The sequence below is a fragment of the Anolis carolinensis genome, chromosome 2, assembly GCF_035594765.1.
Source record: "Anolis carolinensis isolate JA03-04 chromosome 2, rAnoCar3.1.pri, whole genome shotgun sequence".
Lineage (NCBI taxonomy): Eukaryota > Metazoa > Chordata > Lepidosauria > Squamata > Dactyloidae > Anolis > Anolis carolinensis.
This window is the reverse complement of record NC_085842.1, coordinates 107,813,637-107,832,057: the sequence shown is the minus strand read 5'-3', so window position 1 is coordinate 107,832,057 and position 18,421 is coordinate 107,813,637. Positions and strand designations below refer to the sequence as shown.

General features: G+C 37.5%; 1 protein-coding gene and 1 long non-coding RNA gene across 7 annotated transcripts in view; one reads left to right on the top strand and one right to left on the bottom strand.

The window, feature by feature from the left end:
* rapgef6 (Rap guanine nucleotide exchange factor 6) overlaps nucleotides 1-18,421 on the top strand; it is a 260,059-nt gene that overhangs the window by 215,936 nt on the left and 25,702 nt on the right. For 4 of the 6 annotated variants that reach the window (XM_008104745.3, XM_062970371.1, XM_008104744.3 and 1 more), the window contains 7 exons: nucleotides 136-347; nucleotides 3,624-3,747; nucleotides 4,658-4,681; nucleotides 9,490-9,710; nucleotides 13,044-13,235; nucleotides 16,273-16,404; nucleotides 17,520-17,633. In XM_008104745.3, the coding sequence (XP_008102952.2) occupies nucleotides 136-347; nucleotides 3,624-3,747; nucleotides 4,658-4,681; nucleotides 9,490-9,710; nucleotides 13,044-13,235; nucleotides 16,273-16,404; nucleotides 17,520-17,633 (1,019 nt within the window). The remainder of the gene's footprint in view (nucleotides 1-135; nucleotides 348-3,623; nucleotides 3,748-4,657; nucleotides 4,682-9,489; nucleotides 9,711-13,043; nucleotides 13,236-16,272; nucleotides 16,405-17,519; nucleotides 17,634-18,421) is intronic. The other 2 variants (XM_008104747.3, XM_008104746.3) reach the window with 1 other exon arrangement.
* On the bottom strand, nucleotides 9,919-17,584 carry LOC134296176 (uncharacterized). Its single transcript, XR_010002757.1, has 2 exons — nucleotides 17,498-17,584; nucleotides 9,919-10,161 (listed from the first exon to the last, which is right to left on the bottom strand). It is a non-coding gene; the product is annotated as an uncharacterized LOC134296176 (long non-coding RNA).

Below are 18,421 nucleotides of genomic sequence, written 5' to 3'. Positions count from 1 at the left end.
GGGTGGAATTATTTATATCCAGCAGACATGTGTATATATGTTGCCAAAATCCTATTTTGTGTTAAAGTTGTTGAGACTTACCAAATGCAGTTGTTTTTCCATCATAGCTGGTAATGCAACAATTATTTCTTGCAGTGGTCTTAATCTGGCACCAGTTGCTCGACTTAGAAGTACATGGGAAAGATTACCAAACAAGTATGAAAAACACCTTAGAGACCTTCAAGATCTTTTTGATCCTTCTAGAAATATGGCAAAGTATCGCAACATCCTTAGCAGTCAGAGCATGCAGCCTCCAATTATTCCCCTCTTTCCTGTTGTCAAGAAAGATATTACATTTCTTCATGAAGGTATGAGAGAACATATTGGATCATATATTAATATTCTGATTTGTGTCAAGGAAGATGAGATTCACTGTTAAATGGAAGTAACCTTTTAAGCAATAAGCATATTTAATCGTATCAAATATATATGGTGTTCTGCAAATCATAAAAAAGTTACATTGTAGACAAAGTTTTAATGATCAGATAAGGTACCTTGGCTATATCCAATATTCATATTTCCTGGAGTGGACTTATTGAAATGAATGGGGCTCACCTTTCACATGTGTTCCCTTGATTGCAGTATGTCTGCTCTGGTTAGGACTAAGATTGGATCTTGCCAATTATATGGAAAGTCTCAGGATTTCTATTAATGATATCTTGATTAATATGATGAATTATAGTTATGTACAACAATAACGGCGCTCCATGCAGTCATGCTGGCCACATGACCTTGGAGGTGTCTACGGACAACGCCGGCTCTTCGGCTTAGAAATGAAGATGAGCACCAACCCCCAGAGTCAGACATGACTGGACTTAACGTCAGGGGAAGCCTTTACCTTTACCTTACAACAATCCATTGAAAAAATCTGTATACATTGCTGTAATCATACACATAATTATTCTAACGTTACTGTATTTCTTAAATTGTAAGATGCCATCAATTGTAAGACACACCCCAATTTCAGTAACACCCCCACTCTCAAAAAACATAAGATACACCTGCAGTTCTAAGGTGCATCCCATTTTAGACATGTTTATACAGGAAAAAGTGTGTTTTAGAATTGAAAAAATACCGTAATTTATTTTTGCTTCAACCCATCTCTATACATTGCAGTAATAAATTTTACACCTTGAAAAGCACACTATACTAATACTGTAATATTTTTTAAAATGTACTTTCATTGTTTGCATTATGATCTTTATTTTTTAATATGCATTTACTAGTCATTAAAATGCCACCACTTTCCTTCTTGTTACATAAAACTATTTTCTTCCTTCGTGCAGTTATAGCTATAAAATGCACTGTGCCTTATGGAAGTTAAATGTATAGTCCCTTGGACGCAGTGCATGGATGTAATGCAAAACATCTGTCATAGCCTTTACTAAAGAAGATATTGCAGCCTCATTTTCATATTTTTCATGAAAGTCAGGTTGCACAGTGATCAATTTTCTATAGTTCCTTGTGTTGCACATTGGCCAATAACTCTGATATTTTCTAGTAGTAAATATCCAACAGAATCTGTCCTTTTGGAGTTGTAGCCTCCCCAACTATGAATGGAATTGCTTACCATAGTACAATGTTGTCCTATATTCATTCCAAGCCAGCCTGCAACTCAATATATAACCAGTGCTTTTATGAAAATGTGGAACTTCCTTTTCAGAAAACGCTTTGAAGCATTGTCCAAAATTCCCACAGATATATATATAAACCTTCCTTGCTTAGTTTCTCCATACCTCACAACCTCTGAGGATGCCTTCCATAGATGTGGGCGAAACGTCAGGAGAGAATACTTCTAGAACATGGCCATACAGCCCGGAAAACATACAACAACCCTGTGATTCCGGCCATGAAAGCCTTCGACAACACAGTGTCCAAAATGTTTTTCACCTACATGATAAATGTCAAAGTACCTCAGCTGTGAGTTTGGGGACTTTCACATGTCATTGTGAGCATGTTTGGGGCATCAGTGTAACTGCTTCACTTGCTCATAGCCATAGGACTGCTCATTTCAATTCCAGCCATCAGAAAAAGGAGTTCTTGCTGCAAAGCCCAAATTGTCCTCTTTTGTCATGTTTCCTTCTTTCTTTCCATTTAAAAAAAATTGTCAAAACTTCACAGGTCCAAAATTTCTTCCAGGTACTTATAGGAAATTCTCTTCTTGATTAGCCATTTCCATACTCTTTGTAAATTTTCCTTTGTTCTTGGGAAATGTTGGAATTGGACTTTTTCAGAATGAGAATGAGTCCTCTCCCTTGCAAAATGTGCAAAACAGTGAAAAGATACCAAAAGCAAAATGCATATTTCCATGTTTGTGAATTTCTAAAATTATGTCAGTATGAAACCCCACTCCCCAGTCTCTTGAGATTTTGAAATTTGTGGATGTGCAATTCCTCTAGAATAAATAAATAAAAAGAGGGGCATGGACAAATGAGTAATGTATGGATTGGGTGGAGACAACTTCACAGTTCCAAAATTCCTTCTTCCTACTTATAGGAAATTCTCTTCTTGATTAGCCATTTCCATACTCTTTGGGTAGATTGGGTGGAGATAAGTTCCCATAATCTGTGGTAAACTAAATGTGCTTGCTGTTTTCTTAAAGGAATTCAAAACTGATTAGTAAGATATGAAGAATGGCTAACTTGGTATGCTTCAGCTGAAATCTGAGATAGGTTTGCAATGTCAGACCAGTTTAGAGGCTCATGTGTTAAACTTTAAAAAATGGTATGGAGGCACATATGGGCAGAAGAAGTGGAAAGGTTTGATGCAGTCATATTTCCCAAGAGGAATGAAGCTGTTCTATTTGCATCTTTACCTGTTCTATCACTCTCTGTGTTCTGTGCCCTTTGTAACAGGATCTGTCTCCTCCTCTTGCTTACAGTGCATTGTATTTCAATAAGCAGATGGTAACACTTGCCATAAGACATTGATCTTTGGATCAGTGGTGCATTCCCCAAAGAAAGAAATGCTGGAGACACTAAATAAGAAACATATAGGAGGGGAGATGTCAAATTGGAGAGCTACCAAGTGCCTTTATTATTATCAGTTTTTAAAAAAGTTATAGTCCTATCATTTCTGTCATCTGTTTTAAGATAGAACAACTCTATTCTTTCTGACTTGATGTCTCAAACATTTTGAGATCCTATATAAAACATTAAAATGAATGCCCATTTTGTGAATGCAGTTTGAGGATGAAACTTGGGTTTGAAAGAACTGACAGCTGTGGTGGGAATAAATTGCTTTGTCCTCATCTAAATTAAAAGGTAGGACCAATTTTTTAAAACAATAATAGGCCTGTTGCTATGATTTTCTTAACCTTCCATTGTTATAAAATCAAAGTGAGCACAGTACAGTTGTATTTCCTTCCTGCTGACAGCTGCCACTATAAAACAATAGAGTGAGAACAAAGTTAGAATTGCTACTGAATTTTGACTGGCCTTTATACTCTGCATTACATCTCCTTGTGGTTTTAACTGATGCCTGAATTCAAGACCTTTAGCATCTGATGATATATTGCAAGATATGAGAAAAATATGTAAACTGAAGTATTTTGAAAATTTTTTGTAAATATTTTAATTGTATAGGAAATGATTCAAAAGTGGATGGCTTGGTAAATTTTGAGAAACTCAGAATGATTGCCAAAGAGATTCGTCAAGTCATCAGAATGACCTCAGCTAACATGGATCCTGCTGTAATGTTTAGACAAAGGTATGGCATTTAAAACTGAAATAGGGAAGGGGTGAATCAGACAATAATAAATGTACATTTACATGTTTATATTTTGTTTATTTCCATTGTTGATTATCATTTCTCATTGGAAATGAATGTAAATGTTCTGTTAATCCTGTTTGCAGTGCCCGAGTGAAGGTCTAAATACACCTATAGATATTTTAAAACAACACTATTCAATCTTGCCACATTTCTTCATATCAGATCCTTAGATTTGTATTCAACATTTTACCAGAATGGAAGTATTATGAGAGTTAAACTCTTAAGTCAATGCAGTTTGGCAGCTAATTGTCATTTTGGGATTGAAAATGTGACCAAGTATATTTTAATGGAATGTTCATGATTAAAGATGTATTATAATGTGATCACTGATACAGTACATGATACAATTAATTACATTGCCCTTGAGATAGATTCAAAAACTTTATCTAAAACATAAATGGAGAAAGAAGTAAAAACAAAAACTCACCACCCCCGCACCCTTCAAATCTAACTGAGGCCCCTTCTGCACTGCCATATAAAATCCAGATACTCTGTGGATTATCTGCTTTGATAATCTGGATTATATGGCAATGTTAGAATGCTCATGAAGCCTCTCCACCCAGCCTGATTAGAGGTCACCCTTCAACACTCCCAAATGCAATCTTTTGAATCCCAGCCCTTTTGTTGTCTGTGTTTCTGTGTTTGCTGTGCATTGTAGTAAGTTTTGTCTCAGTATTCCATTGTAATAATCATGTCACTGTTTTGAGGAGTGTTTTTTCTTGATTGAAACTTTCATTCCTCTTTTTTCTGTCTACATCCTTTTCCTTTCTGACTTCCAACTGTGATTTTCCCCCCTTTGCTTTTCTTTTTAAATACATGCTTCATTGTATATGGCTCTTGCTTACAGGAAGAAGAGGTGGAGGAGTTTGGGGTAAGTGTAGCGATTAATGCAACTAAGACTTAAAAAAAGTTATGCAACTCTTAACATTCTGCATCCTCATTAGTGCATGCATCTAAACAACAGCATGCATTTTATTAACCCTGCAGTGATCATTTCTAGTTATTTCCAAATTAAAGGGAGTCAGGACCATGCTGACATGAAGTCTTAAAATTTGACTGCACTCATATTTTTTATTATACACGCACACACACATGCACACACACAAACACACACACAGACAAGTTGTTGATTTTTCCCCATTTTAAAATATCTTGAAATTAACCCAATTCAAGACAAAAAACATTGTGTATTTCAATTGTCTGTTAGCTAACCCTTTGAGTTCAGCTGCAACCTTTTGAAAAAATGTTGGTACTTTTACAAATAAGTAAATGGATATCTGTCCCACTCTGTCCAAAAGCATGGATGAACCCCATACGTCTAAATAGATTTACTTGTTAATTCTAGAAGTTTAGTTGTACACAGTGTAGAGGAAGAAGCCACAGTATGCTGTCACTAAACAGTACCTAGGTCATCTTTGCATCCTCTGTTAACGGTCCTTTTCAAAGGGCTTGAACTCAGCTGCTCAGGCAAGACTCACGGATGCCAAGATCACCTTGTGCTTGTTGTCACTAAAAGCCTGAGTTCAAGTTCAGGTATGGCTGTTCTAGCCATTTTGTCCAAACCTTAAAGATCCTCTCCCTAAAACAAACTGCATCCAAATACCAATCTTGATAGAATTATGCAAGAGTGATTTAAATGCCAAAACTTCAATCACCTTGGTTTGCATAGGAGAGATAAGTAAGTTACTGGACTGATGGAGTGTCAGTGTGTTCTTGCCTTTTCAACAGATAATACAGGTTATATGATTAATCTACAAATTTTGTAGATATATTCAATAATGCTCTGATCAGTTAGCTTTCTCTTTTATACTCTAGCCATTTTGATATCTTGACAAAGTAATTGAGTTCTGGCAATAGGTGGTTCCAGTTTAGGGATGAATGTGTAGGTGAAAGGTTGCACAAGATCCATTTTCATTTTAATCATATGGATTGTCTGTTCAAAGAAAGCATCATTCACTGAATGGTTCCTTTAGGCCACATAAATAAGAAATTGTTCCAAGCCATTCCAGTAGTACATATTGATTGCTTATCATATTATTTGATCGCAATGGATTTTCATGTGCTTAGCTTTTAGGTATGCATAACATATCAGTATTACTTCGAGAATATTAACTGTCGTATAAAACACTGAACAAAGCAGTGACCATTGTTAATAATGAAGTTAGATCATATTACTGAGAAGCCAAAACTGAAGAGAATAAATTTTTTATTCTCTCCTTTAGGTAATACATTGAATCCCATTAGTCTCAGGCACCTGGAGTTTTCCAAGTTATCTCTAATGTTTGATAGTAATCTAAAGAAATCAGTTCTGATTCCTAGAACAAACAATATTTAGATTTTCAGTGTTATTAGTTTGATGAGCAATAAATAACATTTTGTTTAGATTAAGAAGGGTAGTCTTGTCACAACAAAAGAGAAAATCCTGTTTAAACCCTTGCTTCAGGAAGTTGAAAAATGTGTGGTAATAATGTGCTTATTTTAATAAAACAACACCAGTAGAGTTTATATTGGAAAAGTGTTAAAATAGTCATATCTCATACAAAAAGTGCCAGGTTGAATGGCTTTAATACCTCGAATGCTATCAGTTACATAACTTCTCTGCCCGTCTCATATTTTGTAAATGTTATAGAACTTTCTTATATTCAATCTGTGCAACTTTTGAACCTATTGTTCCTGTATCAACAAATTGGTGATATAAGTATAATTTTGGGAATTGAACCATTGTGTGCCTTCTTTTCAAAACCTCATTTTACCTAAGACCACAAGTTTAAACATAGGTCTTTCTCAGTATATAGCAAGTGACTGTAGTAATATTGTATAACCGGATAACATTGTGCCACAAATACAACAAAATCAGGGTTTTAAAAAAATGATATGCTGTGCCTAGTGCATTTGTTATGTGTTTTTTCTGTCCCTAATATCTCTTTTAGGGAGAGGGTGTGTTGTGTATACTCCCTGAAGAATTTAAGATATAATCCCTGAATTAAGATATACTCCCTGAAGAGATGCAAAATACAGCTTAATAGGCTTGTACACAGATTCGTTTTGGATGTTTGCCTTCGGCTTGTTTGGAAGCCTGTAACAGCATGCTCCATAGCCATTTTTTTACCAGCTGCAATAGAACACTGGCTGTCAAAAAGTGGCTGCTTTTGGTTTCTTTCAATTATACTCGTGGAGTGCAGGGAGGGAGGCAGCCATTAGAAGGGAAAGGATCCCAGGAAGCGAGGTTCCTTAAACACTCCCTTCTCTCTTGATTTGGAAGCAGAAAGGAGATTGAAGCATGAGGCAGTAAGACAGTAGTTCTCCTTTCCAGGGCATCCAAATCAAGAGAGAAGGGAGGCCTTTTTAAAGGAAGCCCAGGGTAGTATAACTCCAGATAAGTCCCTCTTCCTTCCCTGGAAAATGGGAAATCCCCTTAAAATGCATTGGAAAACTGCCTCCTGCAGGGAGAGAGCTGCCTGCACCTACAGCTCCTGTCTCCTCTAGAGTGGAAACAACTTGAATGAAGCATTAAATTCAGGTCGTCTCTAAAGTCAGAAGGGAAAGGATCCCAGGAAGCAGGGTTTCTTAAGCTCTCCCTTCTCTCTTGATTAGGAAGCAGAAAGGAGATTGAAGCGCTGAGGAGGAAAAAGGTATTCTCAGGCGCTGTCAGTTCTCCTTTCCAGTGTCTCCAAATCAAGAGAAGGGTGGGCTTTTTAAAGGAAGACCATGGTAGGATACCTCCAGGTCAAACCCCTTCCTTCCCTGGGAAATGGAAAGCCCCCTTAAAATGTCTTGGGAAACTGCCTCCTGCAGGGCGAGATTTGTGCAGTGTGTACACCTGCAGCTGCTGTCTAGAGTAGAAACAGCTTTAACAAAGCATTAAACCCAGGTCTCCTCTATAGACAGAAAGAAAAGGATTGCAGAAAGAGTGGTATCTTAACTCTGATGCTTTTAATCCAGGTCTTAATGAAGGATATAAGGACAAACAATGCCTAAAATGATGGGAAGGGTAGCCTGGGAAGTCCACAATGGGCTGGATAGAAAACAAATCCTTTGGCTTCCCAGATCAAAAACAGATTTATGTCTTCCTGAAAAACGGATCGGGACCCCCACTGAAATCTGGGACACCGAAACTGATAGCAAATTACCCGAATTGCACGAGCCTACATCTTAAGGAACATAGTTGGATTTATGAGCTCAGTGGTTTGAAACAGCAGTAGTTCTTAGAACTGAGTTTTGTTTTCAAAATTGGAGTACATTGAAATATATTAAAATAGAATTATGGTATTGTTCCTGACAAGCATGAAGTCTGATGATACACAAAATTTTAGCAGATTTGATGAGATATACAACAGATTTATCAAACTTTCTAAACCTACACTATCTACTAATCAGGTTCTACCTACATCCTGAAATTTACTTCTCCATTTCCTCAGGCCACCCTGATTTGTATGCTGAAAATATATTATCATTTTCTTTCCTTTCCCCTATGTGCTCCTGTTGCATCTATTTTTTTCCTATTTTTCTTTGTAGGGATCTCTGGAGACATACCTGATCATTCAATTTAGTCCACTCATTTCCTTTTGCTATCATCTTCATCTTTTCCTTTCCTCTTTTTTAATCTGTTAAGGTTATGTTAAAGCCATAGATTCTCAAATTCATGATCCTGTGTAAGCCATCTTAGAAATTTGTACCTTCTAAAGGTCTTTCTTATTTTTATATCCTTCCTGTCATGGAAATTGTGGCTTTTATTAAATGTTTAGTACTTTTCTCAAATTCAAATTTTCACAAGAAAATCTGGAGAAACCTATATCACACAATTGTAAATGAGAAACTGTCTCTTTCAGGTCCCAGGTATCCTTCCCTAGCCACTGTTGCATTTGCTAGATTAGAGGCTTTTTTCCCAGATGCCCAGAGTTTTATAAATGCTTTCTAGAAATGTTAGTAAATAATCAAAATCATCACTGTTCATGTCAAATGCAACACACAATGCTTAGAAATGGGTCTATTTTTTAAAATATTGACCAAGATGTATGTCCTGATCTTCCTTGCAGTAGAGAGGAAACTGAGACTATTCAAAGTACATGCTTTTAAAGATAATATTAATCCACATGGAAAGTGAAAGCAGCACTTGTCCAAGGTGGCAGTTATGTTACAGTTATGAGGTATTGTTACAAGAGGATAATATTAATACAGTACAATCTTCCTTGCATGTGAAGGCCTGAATATTGCTTTATTGCACTTCCTTTTCTCCAGTTCTTGAAGCACTTGAAAAGCTCAGAGTAAGAGGAAGATAGTTGAGTAATAATTTATACACACTATAATCCGCTAAGACCAAATTACTTTAACAACATGAATTCAGAAGGGAGAGAAAAAAATCCAATAGACTTTTCAGTGAAAGTCATAAGGGCCTTAGTTATATCAGTTAAGGTGAAGCTGTATACCATTTGTTTGATTCTGGATCGCTGTGCACTTTTGTTGCTTAATAATTCTTTTCTGGATACATTAACTCTGTTACCAGTTTTGCAATTTGCTTTAAAACAAATGTTGTGTTAACACTGTTCATCTCTTTTTTAACTTGACATCAGCATGCGCTTTCAGTGGAAGAGTATTTGTGCTTCAGTGTTTGCTGCTTAGATTCTTCTCACCCTAAAGCGATACCCAACTGAACTGCCTGGATGATGTCTTGTTTTGCAGATCCCTGAGCCAAGGCAGTACAAACTCAAACATGTTGGATGTTCAAGGAGGTGCTCATAAGAAACGGGCCCGGCGCAGCTCCTTGCTAAATGCAAAAAAGTTGTATGAAGATGCTCAAATGGCTAGGAAAGTCAAACAGTACCTGTCCAATCTGAATGTGGAAACAGATGAAGAAAAGTTCCAGATAATGTCACTTCAGTGTGAACCTGCATATAGTACTTGTAAGTTAAACAGACAACGAAGTTAGTGATGGAAAAGGCTTGAATAGCTTTAGTTTTTGGTGAAACGGATTTAGCGCAGAATTCATAAATATATAAAGGCAGATGCTGCTAGAATACAAAGATTCTGTAGCATCCTGTCATTTGCATTTGGCTGAGTTTGCACACATTTGGCCTGACACTCCCCTGACCTAAGTCAATGAAAAATAAATGTGTTTATTTATTTATTGTGTCAGAAGCGAATTGAGAATACAGTTATAATGTATAGGAAAACCGCAAACAAAGTTAAACATTTAGCATTTTACTAAATTTCCCTTGACCAAAAGCTGGCCACTTGGAGTGACTCTGGTGTTGCTGTAAGAAGGTCCTCCATTGTGCATGTGGCAGGCCTCAGACTGCATTGTAGTAAGTGGTCTGTGGTTTGCTCTTCTCCACACTTGCATGTTGTGGACTCCTGAATAGCAAGAAAAAGAAAGCATATTAGCACTACAGATCTGCTATTAGAAAGATAGAGGCAAGTTCTCTATAAAGTTCTCTATAAAGAGACAAAAAACAGGAAAGAGTGAAGCATGTCATGTCATCCAATGCATATTTAAATTCATGGGAATGTTGTGGGAAAAGAATGTATAAACAAGATACTAACCTACATGCGAAACTAGTGTAAAAGAGGAATTACAAACTTGTATGTTTCTTAGCTTGTCAGTGAACTCACTAAGACAAGAAGAGTGCTGTTGGACAATACCTAGACTATCCTGTATCCCTCTGCTCTGGGCAACCCACAAAAGACACAATTAGCTGTGTTACATGCTTGATCCTGAAGGTAGCATATAGCCAACGAACGCCTTTCAAACATCCTCTTCCATTATTTATTAAATTTATATCCCGTTTTCTCTCTTTAAGGGTCCATATATTTACTACATAAGGAAGCGGTGACCTGCATTTGTCTGCATAATTCATTGGTAGTGGTACAAGTGCTTGAGCAAGTCTAACAGCTCTTTGCTAGGGGACAGAATGTGTCATCTTGACTAGGAAATGACTTTAGGACCCATGTATTAATGCTCACCACAATTTGCTATCCCTCCAGATAAAACAGAAATTCGTCTGGAATGATAAATTTGTCAATCTGTGTTCTATATGCTAGATGAAGAAGTGATTATTTGTCTTCTAATATTTCCTTTCTATCTCTATGTTTTTGCATGAAGAAAATTTACTGTATTAAAATCTATAATTCCTGCCATTTTGATTTGATTTGTGTGCCTTCAGTATGTTTTCAACTCACAGGCATGCAACTTATCAGGGTTATCTTGGCAAGATTCATTTAGATCAGTGGTTCCCAAACTTGTTTTGACCAGGGCCCACTTAGACCAGGGACCACTTGAACAGGGACCACTCTCCAACATTAGTACCAAAAGGGTTACAAATGAGTTTGTGGTAAAATTTGGATTCGGTTTGGTTATTTGGGGTGCTGATTCAGAAAATTGCATTGACCATATCAGCTCTAATTTCTGATATAGAATATATGCCATCCAAGAGTTGCCATCTGCTCACCCACAGAAAACTATATTTAGTAATCTAGAGCTGATATGACCTATCCAAGGCAATGGTCAGTATTGTGGAAAGGAGTGGAAGTAAAATAAAGAAATAAAGAGGAAGGAGGTTTGTGGACCGGATTTTTGTTCTTGTGGCCTACTGCTGGGCCGCAGCCCACAGGTTGAGAACCACTGGTTTTCTTCTCTTAGGCGATCCCTCGTAGTTCGAGGATGATGGCCTTCCAGTAATTTTTCTTGAAAGACTCCCGTGTGTGATTTTTTTTTAATGTGTAGAGGTCGGTGCACGGCCGGTCAACACACAGTCTTCACAGAGTGAGGTTCCAGCAGTGGTGTGATCACGCATCGACAGTGGCTTCTCAGTCTGTTGCAGCCTTCTTCCGCCTTCACAGCCTTTGTAACATGTACCATGTTATCCTCCGCCTGCTCCGCCGTTGATGTCTTAGGGTCTTCAGATTGTTCTTGGTCTGGATCCTCCCCTGTGGCCACTCCTGGGAGTTCATGACTCCGGTGGTTGTGCCCGCAGGTTCATTGGAACACGCAATCCCCCTCACCACAACAAGGTGGCAATCTGGTTTAGATGGTGTTTGACTCTGCCTTCTTCTGAGGCTCAGAGAGTGACTTGCCCACGATGACCCAGTGGGTTTCCATGGCTAAGTGGCAATTCAAACCCTGGCTTTCAGAGTTGTTATCTACTTAAATCACTACAACATACTGACAAGTAAAAAGTTATATTTCCCTTTTAACTCTATAACTGGGTCAAGCATGGGATATACAAAGCACAGACAGATTTAAAAGGTAAGAATATGTGAATGTGGGCCCTTCTATTTCTTATTTCAAAATGTATTAAGCAAGAGTAGAGAGTCAAAGGTCATTTGTTCCTAACTGTAGCAGTGACTTAATTCTGCACAAATGGTGGAAGGGTGAGCATTATGAAACTTGCTTTGTTTTTCTTAATTCCATTGCAGGGGAATATCCTGTCACATGATATAAAATCCACATATCTATTTGAACATAAAAGTTGCTTTCTATATCGAATCAGAAATTTTACAGGGTTCCATATATAAACAATTCATTAAGTTCTTTTGAAAAACTGCTTTCTAGCTTATTGACTGATGAAAAATAATACAGTGCTGATTCATACAACAGATCATTTCTTTATTCTGTATGAATGTGGCAAGCACAAATTCACAAATATATCTCATACATCTTTCTTCTCATAAACCAGTCAGAGATTCAACTTGTTGAACAATTGCTCATTCGAAAACTGCACTGGATTTAGGAATAGATTTAGGATTGAACATAGTTCTGTAGCTGTATGGTAATTAAAACTGAAGCTGTATATGTTATTCTGTGAATTAAGTGTGCCACCTAGTGGAAAGTTAAAGGGACCAATTTAAGGAATAGGCTATATGAAGTTATCAAGACCAATGGATAGGATAATCATGCCTAGAGCCAGGCTCTTAATTATATTTAACTTAGTACATTCTATCTGAGAGATTTGAAAGGATCACTGTACTAAATATTTATTTATTTATTTACAGTATTTATATTCCGCCCTTCTCACCCCGAAGGGGACTCAGGGCGGATCACATTATAACACACATAGGGCAAACATTCAATGCCCATAAACACATCAAACAGAGACTGAGAGACATATGATATCGAACTCAGTTTTTATAGAGTTTATTATTTCCAGTGATACTCGATTTCAGACATGATTGTTTTATTTATTAAAAGAATAAATTGGAGTATAAAATCATTGAGTTCCTTTTCTTCATCATGGCAGTGACAAAGAATTTAAGTGAAAGACGAGGTGTAAAAGCTGTAGAAATGTCTCCAATGCCATTGAGGTCTGTTGGACAAACTACAAAAGCTCATTTACATCAGCAGAACAGAATGAGTCAAGTCCTTCAGGTTCCAGCTGTTAATTTGTACCCCATAAGGAAAAAGGGACCGACAAAAGACCATGTCACATTCAGTGAGTATACCTTTACTTTTAAAAGTAAAATCAGTGTTCTGGTAGAGTTTCTTTTTATAAACAGTGACTATAAGCTTATTTTATAAGACACTAGCTGTGCCCGGCCACGCGTTGCTGTGGCTTATGGGAATCATTTGTTAGTCAGGTGGAATAGCAATGAATAGCCTTGCAGCCTCAAAGCCTGGCTGTTTTCTTCTTTTGGGATCCTTGTTTGGTGAGTTGAATACAATGGAAATAGGCTTGCTGCTTGGAAGGCTGGGTACTTGCGTTCAACGGGAATGTTTTTTGGGCTGCTAGAATTGCAATGAATAGCCTCACTACTTCAAAGCCTGGCTGCTTGCTACCTAGGGGAATCTTTGGTTGGTCAGATTCAATAGTACAGAGTAGCATCGCTGCTTCAAAGCCTGGCCATCTTCTACCAAGGTTAATCCTTTGTTGGTCTGGTTGAATTGCACTGAATAGCCTTGCAGCTTCAATGCCTGGCTGTGTTATACCCAGGGGAATCCTTGTTTGGCAAGCTGGAGTACCACTCTCAATCAGAGAGCCGCTTTGAAGCCTGGCTACTTGCTTTGTAGGGGAATCATTGTTTGGCCAGCTTGAATTGCACTGAATAGTCTTGCAGCTTGCAAGCCTGGCTGCTTTCTACCTTGTGGAATCCTTGGTTGCCCAGGTTGAATGGCAATTGATAGTCTTGGTGCAGCAAGAATGAATTTCTTCAATTAGTCCCCTTGATTAGCATTTAATGTCCTTGCAGCTTCAAAGCCTGGCTGCTTCCTGCCTGGGGGAATCCTTTGTTTGGAGGTGTTAGCTGGCCCTGATTGTTTCCTTTCTGGAATTTCTCTGTTTTCAGAGTGTTGTTCTTTATTTACTGTCCTGATTTTAGAGTATTTTAAATGTTCTGCTTTATTATACCACAGTAATTTTATATATTATATTTATAATCTTATATTATCTGCTTAGAACTGGATTATATGAGGCCCCTTCTACACAACTATATAAAATCCACACTGAACTGGATTATATGGCAGTGTGGAATCAAGATAATCCAATTCAAAGCAGATACTGTGTATTATGTGCCTTTGCATTCGGGGTTATATAGCTGTGTGGAAGGGCCTTGAGTCTACACTGCCATATAATCCAGTTCAAATCAGAAAATCTGTATTTTATAGGCAGTGTGGGGGCGGGGCCTAAAGGGGCTTAACTAAACGAACTGGAAGGAACCCTAGCACAAAGGACAGATCGGAGACTGTATTTGGCAAATCAAAAGTCTCTGTGAGGAAAGGAAATCTTTGAAGTCTATTCAGTTCTGGATGGTTATTGCCACACAGTATAAATCCCAACATGACTGGATTCTACATATTTAATACAATGTTGACATGACTTTATGTATAACTGCCTTATATGGCTTTTTAATCTAATTTGAATACAATTCTGATTTGACTTGAATTAATACAGTTCAGACATGACTTCAGTTAATACAGATTCAACATGACGTGAATTTCTGTGCTCCTTCTAGCTTCCTATGCTTCCTTCCAGTGCTAACTGACAAATCCTAACTGACAAAAATAACTGCTATTTGGAAGCTGGCAGGAGCTGAGGCTAAGCTCCGCACTCTTAGAACCTTAAAGGGACAGGGCAGCAGGTGAGAGCCTTCTGGTGGCATGACAATGGCTCTTCCTTGTCCTCTAATTTGGACTTTATTTTTCTAGAATCCAATATACCTTGGATGACTATGACTTTTGTGGCCAAATTTGGTGTGATTGGGTTCAGTGGTTTTGCTGTTTACTCCCTAATAAAGTGTCACATTACATTTTTATATATATAAATTAAAATTATATTTCCATTGTAATATAACTGTGTCAGCGCATAATGCTAAGCAACACTATTTTAGCTTGACAACCAACTTTTAACTATTTGTATCTCACCTTTGTATGCAAATCCTCCCAAGGTAGCTTACAGACAAAATCAAAATAGCATTGGCACTCTATGGGACATCAGATATTGTAGGTTGGCTTGGCTCTCTCCTATTCCCCTTTGCTTAATATGCTTGATAAACTTTTGATTATTCAGAAGGCTTTCTCCCTGGACTAATTTCTTGAGTAAGAGAAGCTTTTCATATCCCTGGTCTGTTAGTTGGTTAGTTGAAGACTGCTTATAAGGTAGAAGGATACTCTGGGCTCTTCTGTGTTCAAGGCAAGTAATTGTTGAGAAGGAGATCATCCCTATGGAAGTAGCTGCTTGGGCTTGAGGCAAGACTTGGGTTTGAGGCAAGTGGAAGTAGGGTGTATGTAGTATGTGGTTAGAACAAGGATGGAGAAGAGATGAGAACACAAAATAACTATATTTGTTTGTATAAATGTTTGAGAAGTCTTCAGTTTTCACAGAGACATATTAAACCAAATAAAATGCATCCGAATCTCTTACGTATAATGAATGTAGATATTGAGAATTAACAATAGAGTCCCCCTTCCCAGTTAGTTACAAGATCACCAGGAAACCTTTACTTCCATTTCCTGAGGGCATATTTTATTCTTGTCATTCTTTCAAATAACGACACAAGATGTTAGGAGTTTGTTATAATGAGCAACATAACTTATGAGAATGCAGTGTTTGGTCATTAGTTCTGAAACATTCATTTACTTCTGCCAAATAGACATTTTGTTTGCAGTGTAAAAATTCTGAAAGAAACAGCAAGTTCTTCTTGCACAATACAATGCATAACCTCAAAAGACAATACAATTAGTTTTAGTTCATGTCTTGCAAAGTATTTAAACAAGAGAAGGATTGTTCCAGATTCTATTGGATTCTGTGTGTATGTATAAGATGATGTGTGTTTCACATACATAAACACTGTCATCTCTTTCTTTTTGCTCTATTTACATTTTGGCTTCCTGCTGAATGAATCTCATATTGCCTAAAGAGTGAACTTTCAGTGTGGGCTTTAGTTCAATTACTTTGGGGGAACAAAATGTTCCTTTGCAGGTATTCTCTAGCCTGAATTATGTGAATTAGCATTTATGTTCCATTACATTAACAGGTGCTGGATCTCCGCAGAAGTCAGTGAATTTGTCTGAAGAATCCAATAGTAAAAAACAACTAGAGGATAATATATCTATGGCATCTCTGCATTCCAGTCCTCCTGCTTCTCCTCAAGGCTCTCCACGGAAAGGTAGGGATGCCAACAAACCTTATTACAGCTTTACTATCAAAGTATCTCTTTTCTTTGGAGCCACCAATAGCACAATGGGTTAAACCACTGAGCTGCTGAACTTGCTGACCAAAAGGTCATCAGTTCGAATCCAGGGAGCAGGGTGAGCTCCTGCTGTTAGCCCCAGCTTCTGCCAACCTAGCAGTTTGAAACATGCAAAAGTGAGTAGATCAATAGGTACCACTCTGGCAGGAAGTTAATGGTGCTCCATGCAGTCATGCTGGCCACATGACCTTGGAGGCATCTACAGACAACACAGCTCCTCAGCTTAGAAATGGAGATGAGTATTGTCAAACCCCAGAGTCGGACACAACTAGACTTAATGTCAGGGGAAAACCTTCTCCTATCTCTTTTTCATTTCTTGATAAGTTTATGGAATTGATTTTCACATAAGTATACTAACGACTGAAGAAAATAATGTGAACTACATGTGTTCACATGAAGGACTATTTTTGTCCATGGTTTAGACATTTGCTTAGTCTTACTTCACAATTTTTACCTTTTTATCTTATCTTAGACTTTGAACACCTGCAGTAATTCATTATTATTGTTACATTCTGACTTATGTAAGTAATTGTCAGAATATTTCTTATTTGGATAATAAAGTCTGATGTAATGATTGGCTGTGTATTTAATGTATGGGATATGTCCATTTATTTTCCATATTTTGTTTCAATGACAAAACCATTAGTATACTTTCTTTTGGTAAATATTTGGGATTGCTTACTAAAAATTATTAAAATTGTCCCGTTTTCATGTGAAATCTTGAGGATTGTGTTGTAACTTTTTAGGTTGATTTCAAGTCTTTGAACATTTTCATGCCCCCCCCTTCCTTGAAGCATAGTCTTGTTTGGATAAAAGTAGCTCATGTCCTGTTTTGTATAATTGGTAACATCTCATTATGGAGCTACATTTAGACTGTCCTTTCTCTAAGTAATTAAACATTCTTGTCTTTGTCATGGTTTACTTAACTGCAAGTTGCATTCTCTTAACATCACATGGATTAAAAAACAAAACAAAAAGGCATTCATTTTACTGTCAGTATGTTGCTTACTTTGTGTGTTCCTTCTTTGTAGTTGGCAACCCCCAGAGATCTGATAACTGCAGCCAGATTAACCTCTCTGGATCATCCTCATCTCTTGCAAGTGAAACAAGCAACAAGAACAGTGGGCAACGCAACTATGGAATAGGTGGGGCTTATTTGCAAAAGAAAATTCAGCAGATGACTAGCAGGACAGCGGAAAAACTAGCCAGTACTGGAAACAGACAGAGTGAGGATGCTAGAGAGAAGACAGAGCCTTTATATAAACCCAGGAAAAGAATGGCATCCCCCTTTGGAAGATTGAGGGAAAGGAGTATCTCCAGGGAAAGACCAGCATTCACCCATAATATGAAAGAAGTGTGCATGCAAGAGAGAGATAGAAAAGAGGAACAAAAGGACATAGACAGTAATGTGTTGCATACAACCAGTAGCCATGGAAACAGTAGCTCTCTCATATGGCTGTGTCCACAACTGAGGCACAAAAGAAGGAAGACTATATAACATTCTGTTCAGTTCAAGTCAGGCTGTAAAACTGTATTTATACTTTGTATATGCATTCAGATATGTTAAATATTTCTCTGCTTTAGTATCTGTAGCACAGTTTTCATCCCCCATATGACTGATAGTATAGTTAATTTCTCACACATAACTTACTCATTTTGAAACTCAAAGTTGGGAAGTTATTAACAACAGTAGAAAACTTTACATCTCCTTAGATGGTCCTTATTCAACACATTCTGCTTTTTGAAGATTAAGTACTATTTGCTCCAGTTTTCTTTCAGTATCAGTCACAGCTTCACAGGTTGTGAGTCTCTTCCCATAGCTATCTATGTGCCTTGTAGACCTCAGGCAAAGAAACTATTTGTGTTGTTTATGCACTAATGCACAGATTTCACAATAGGAAGCATGTGATTTGCGTATTGGAACCAAACCCTG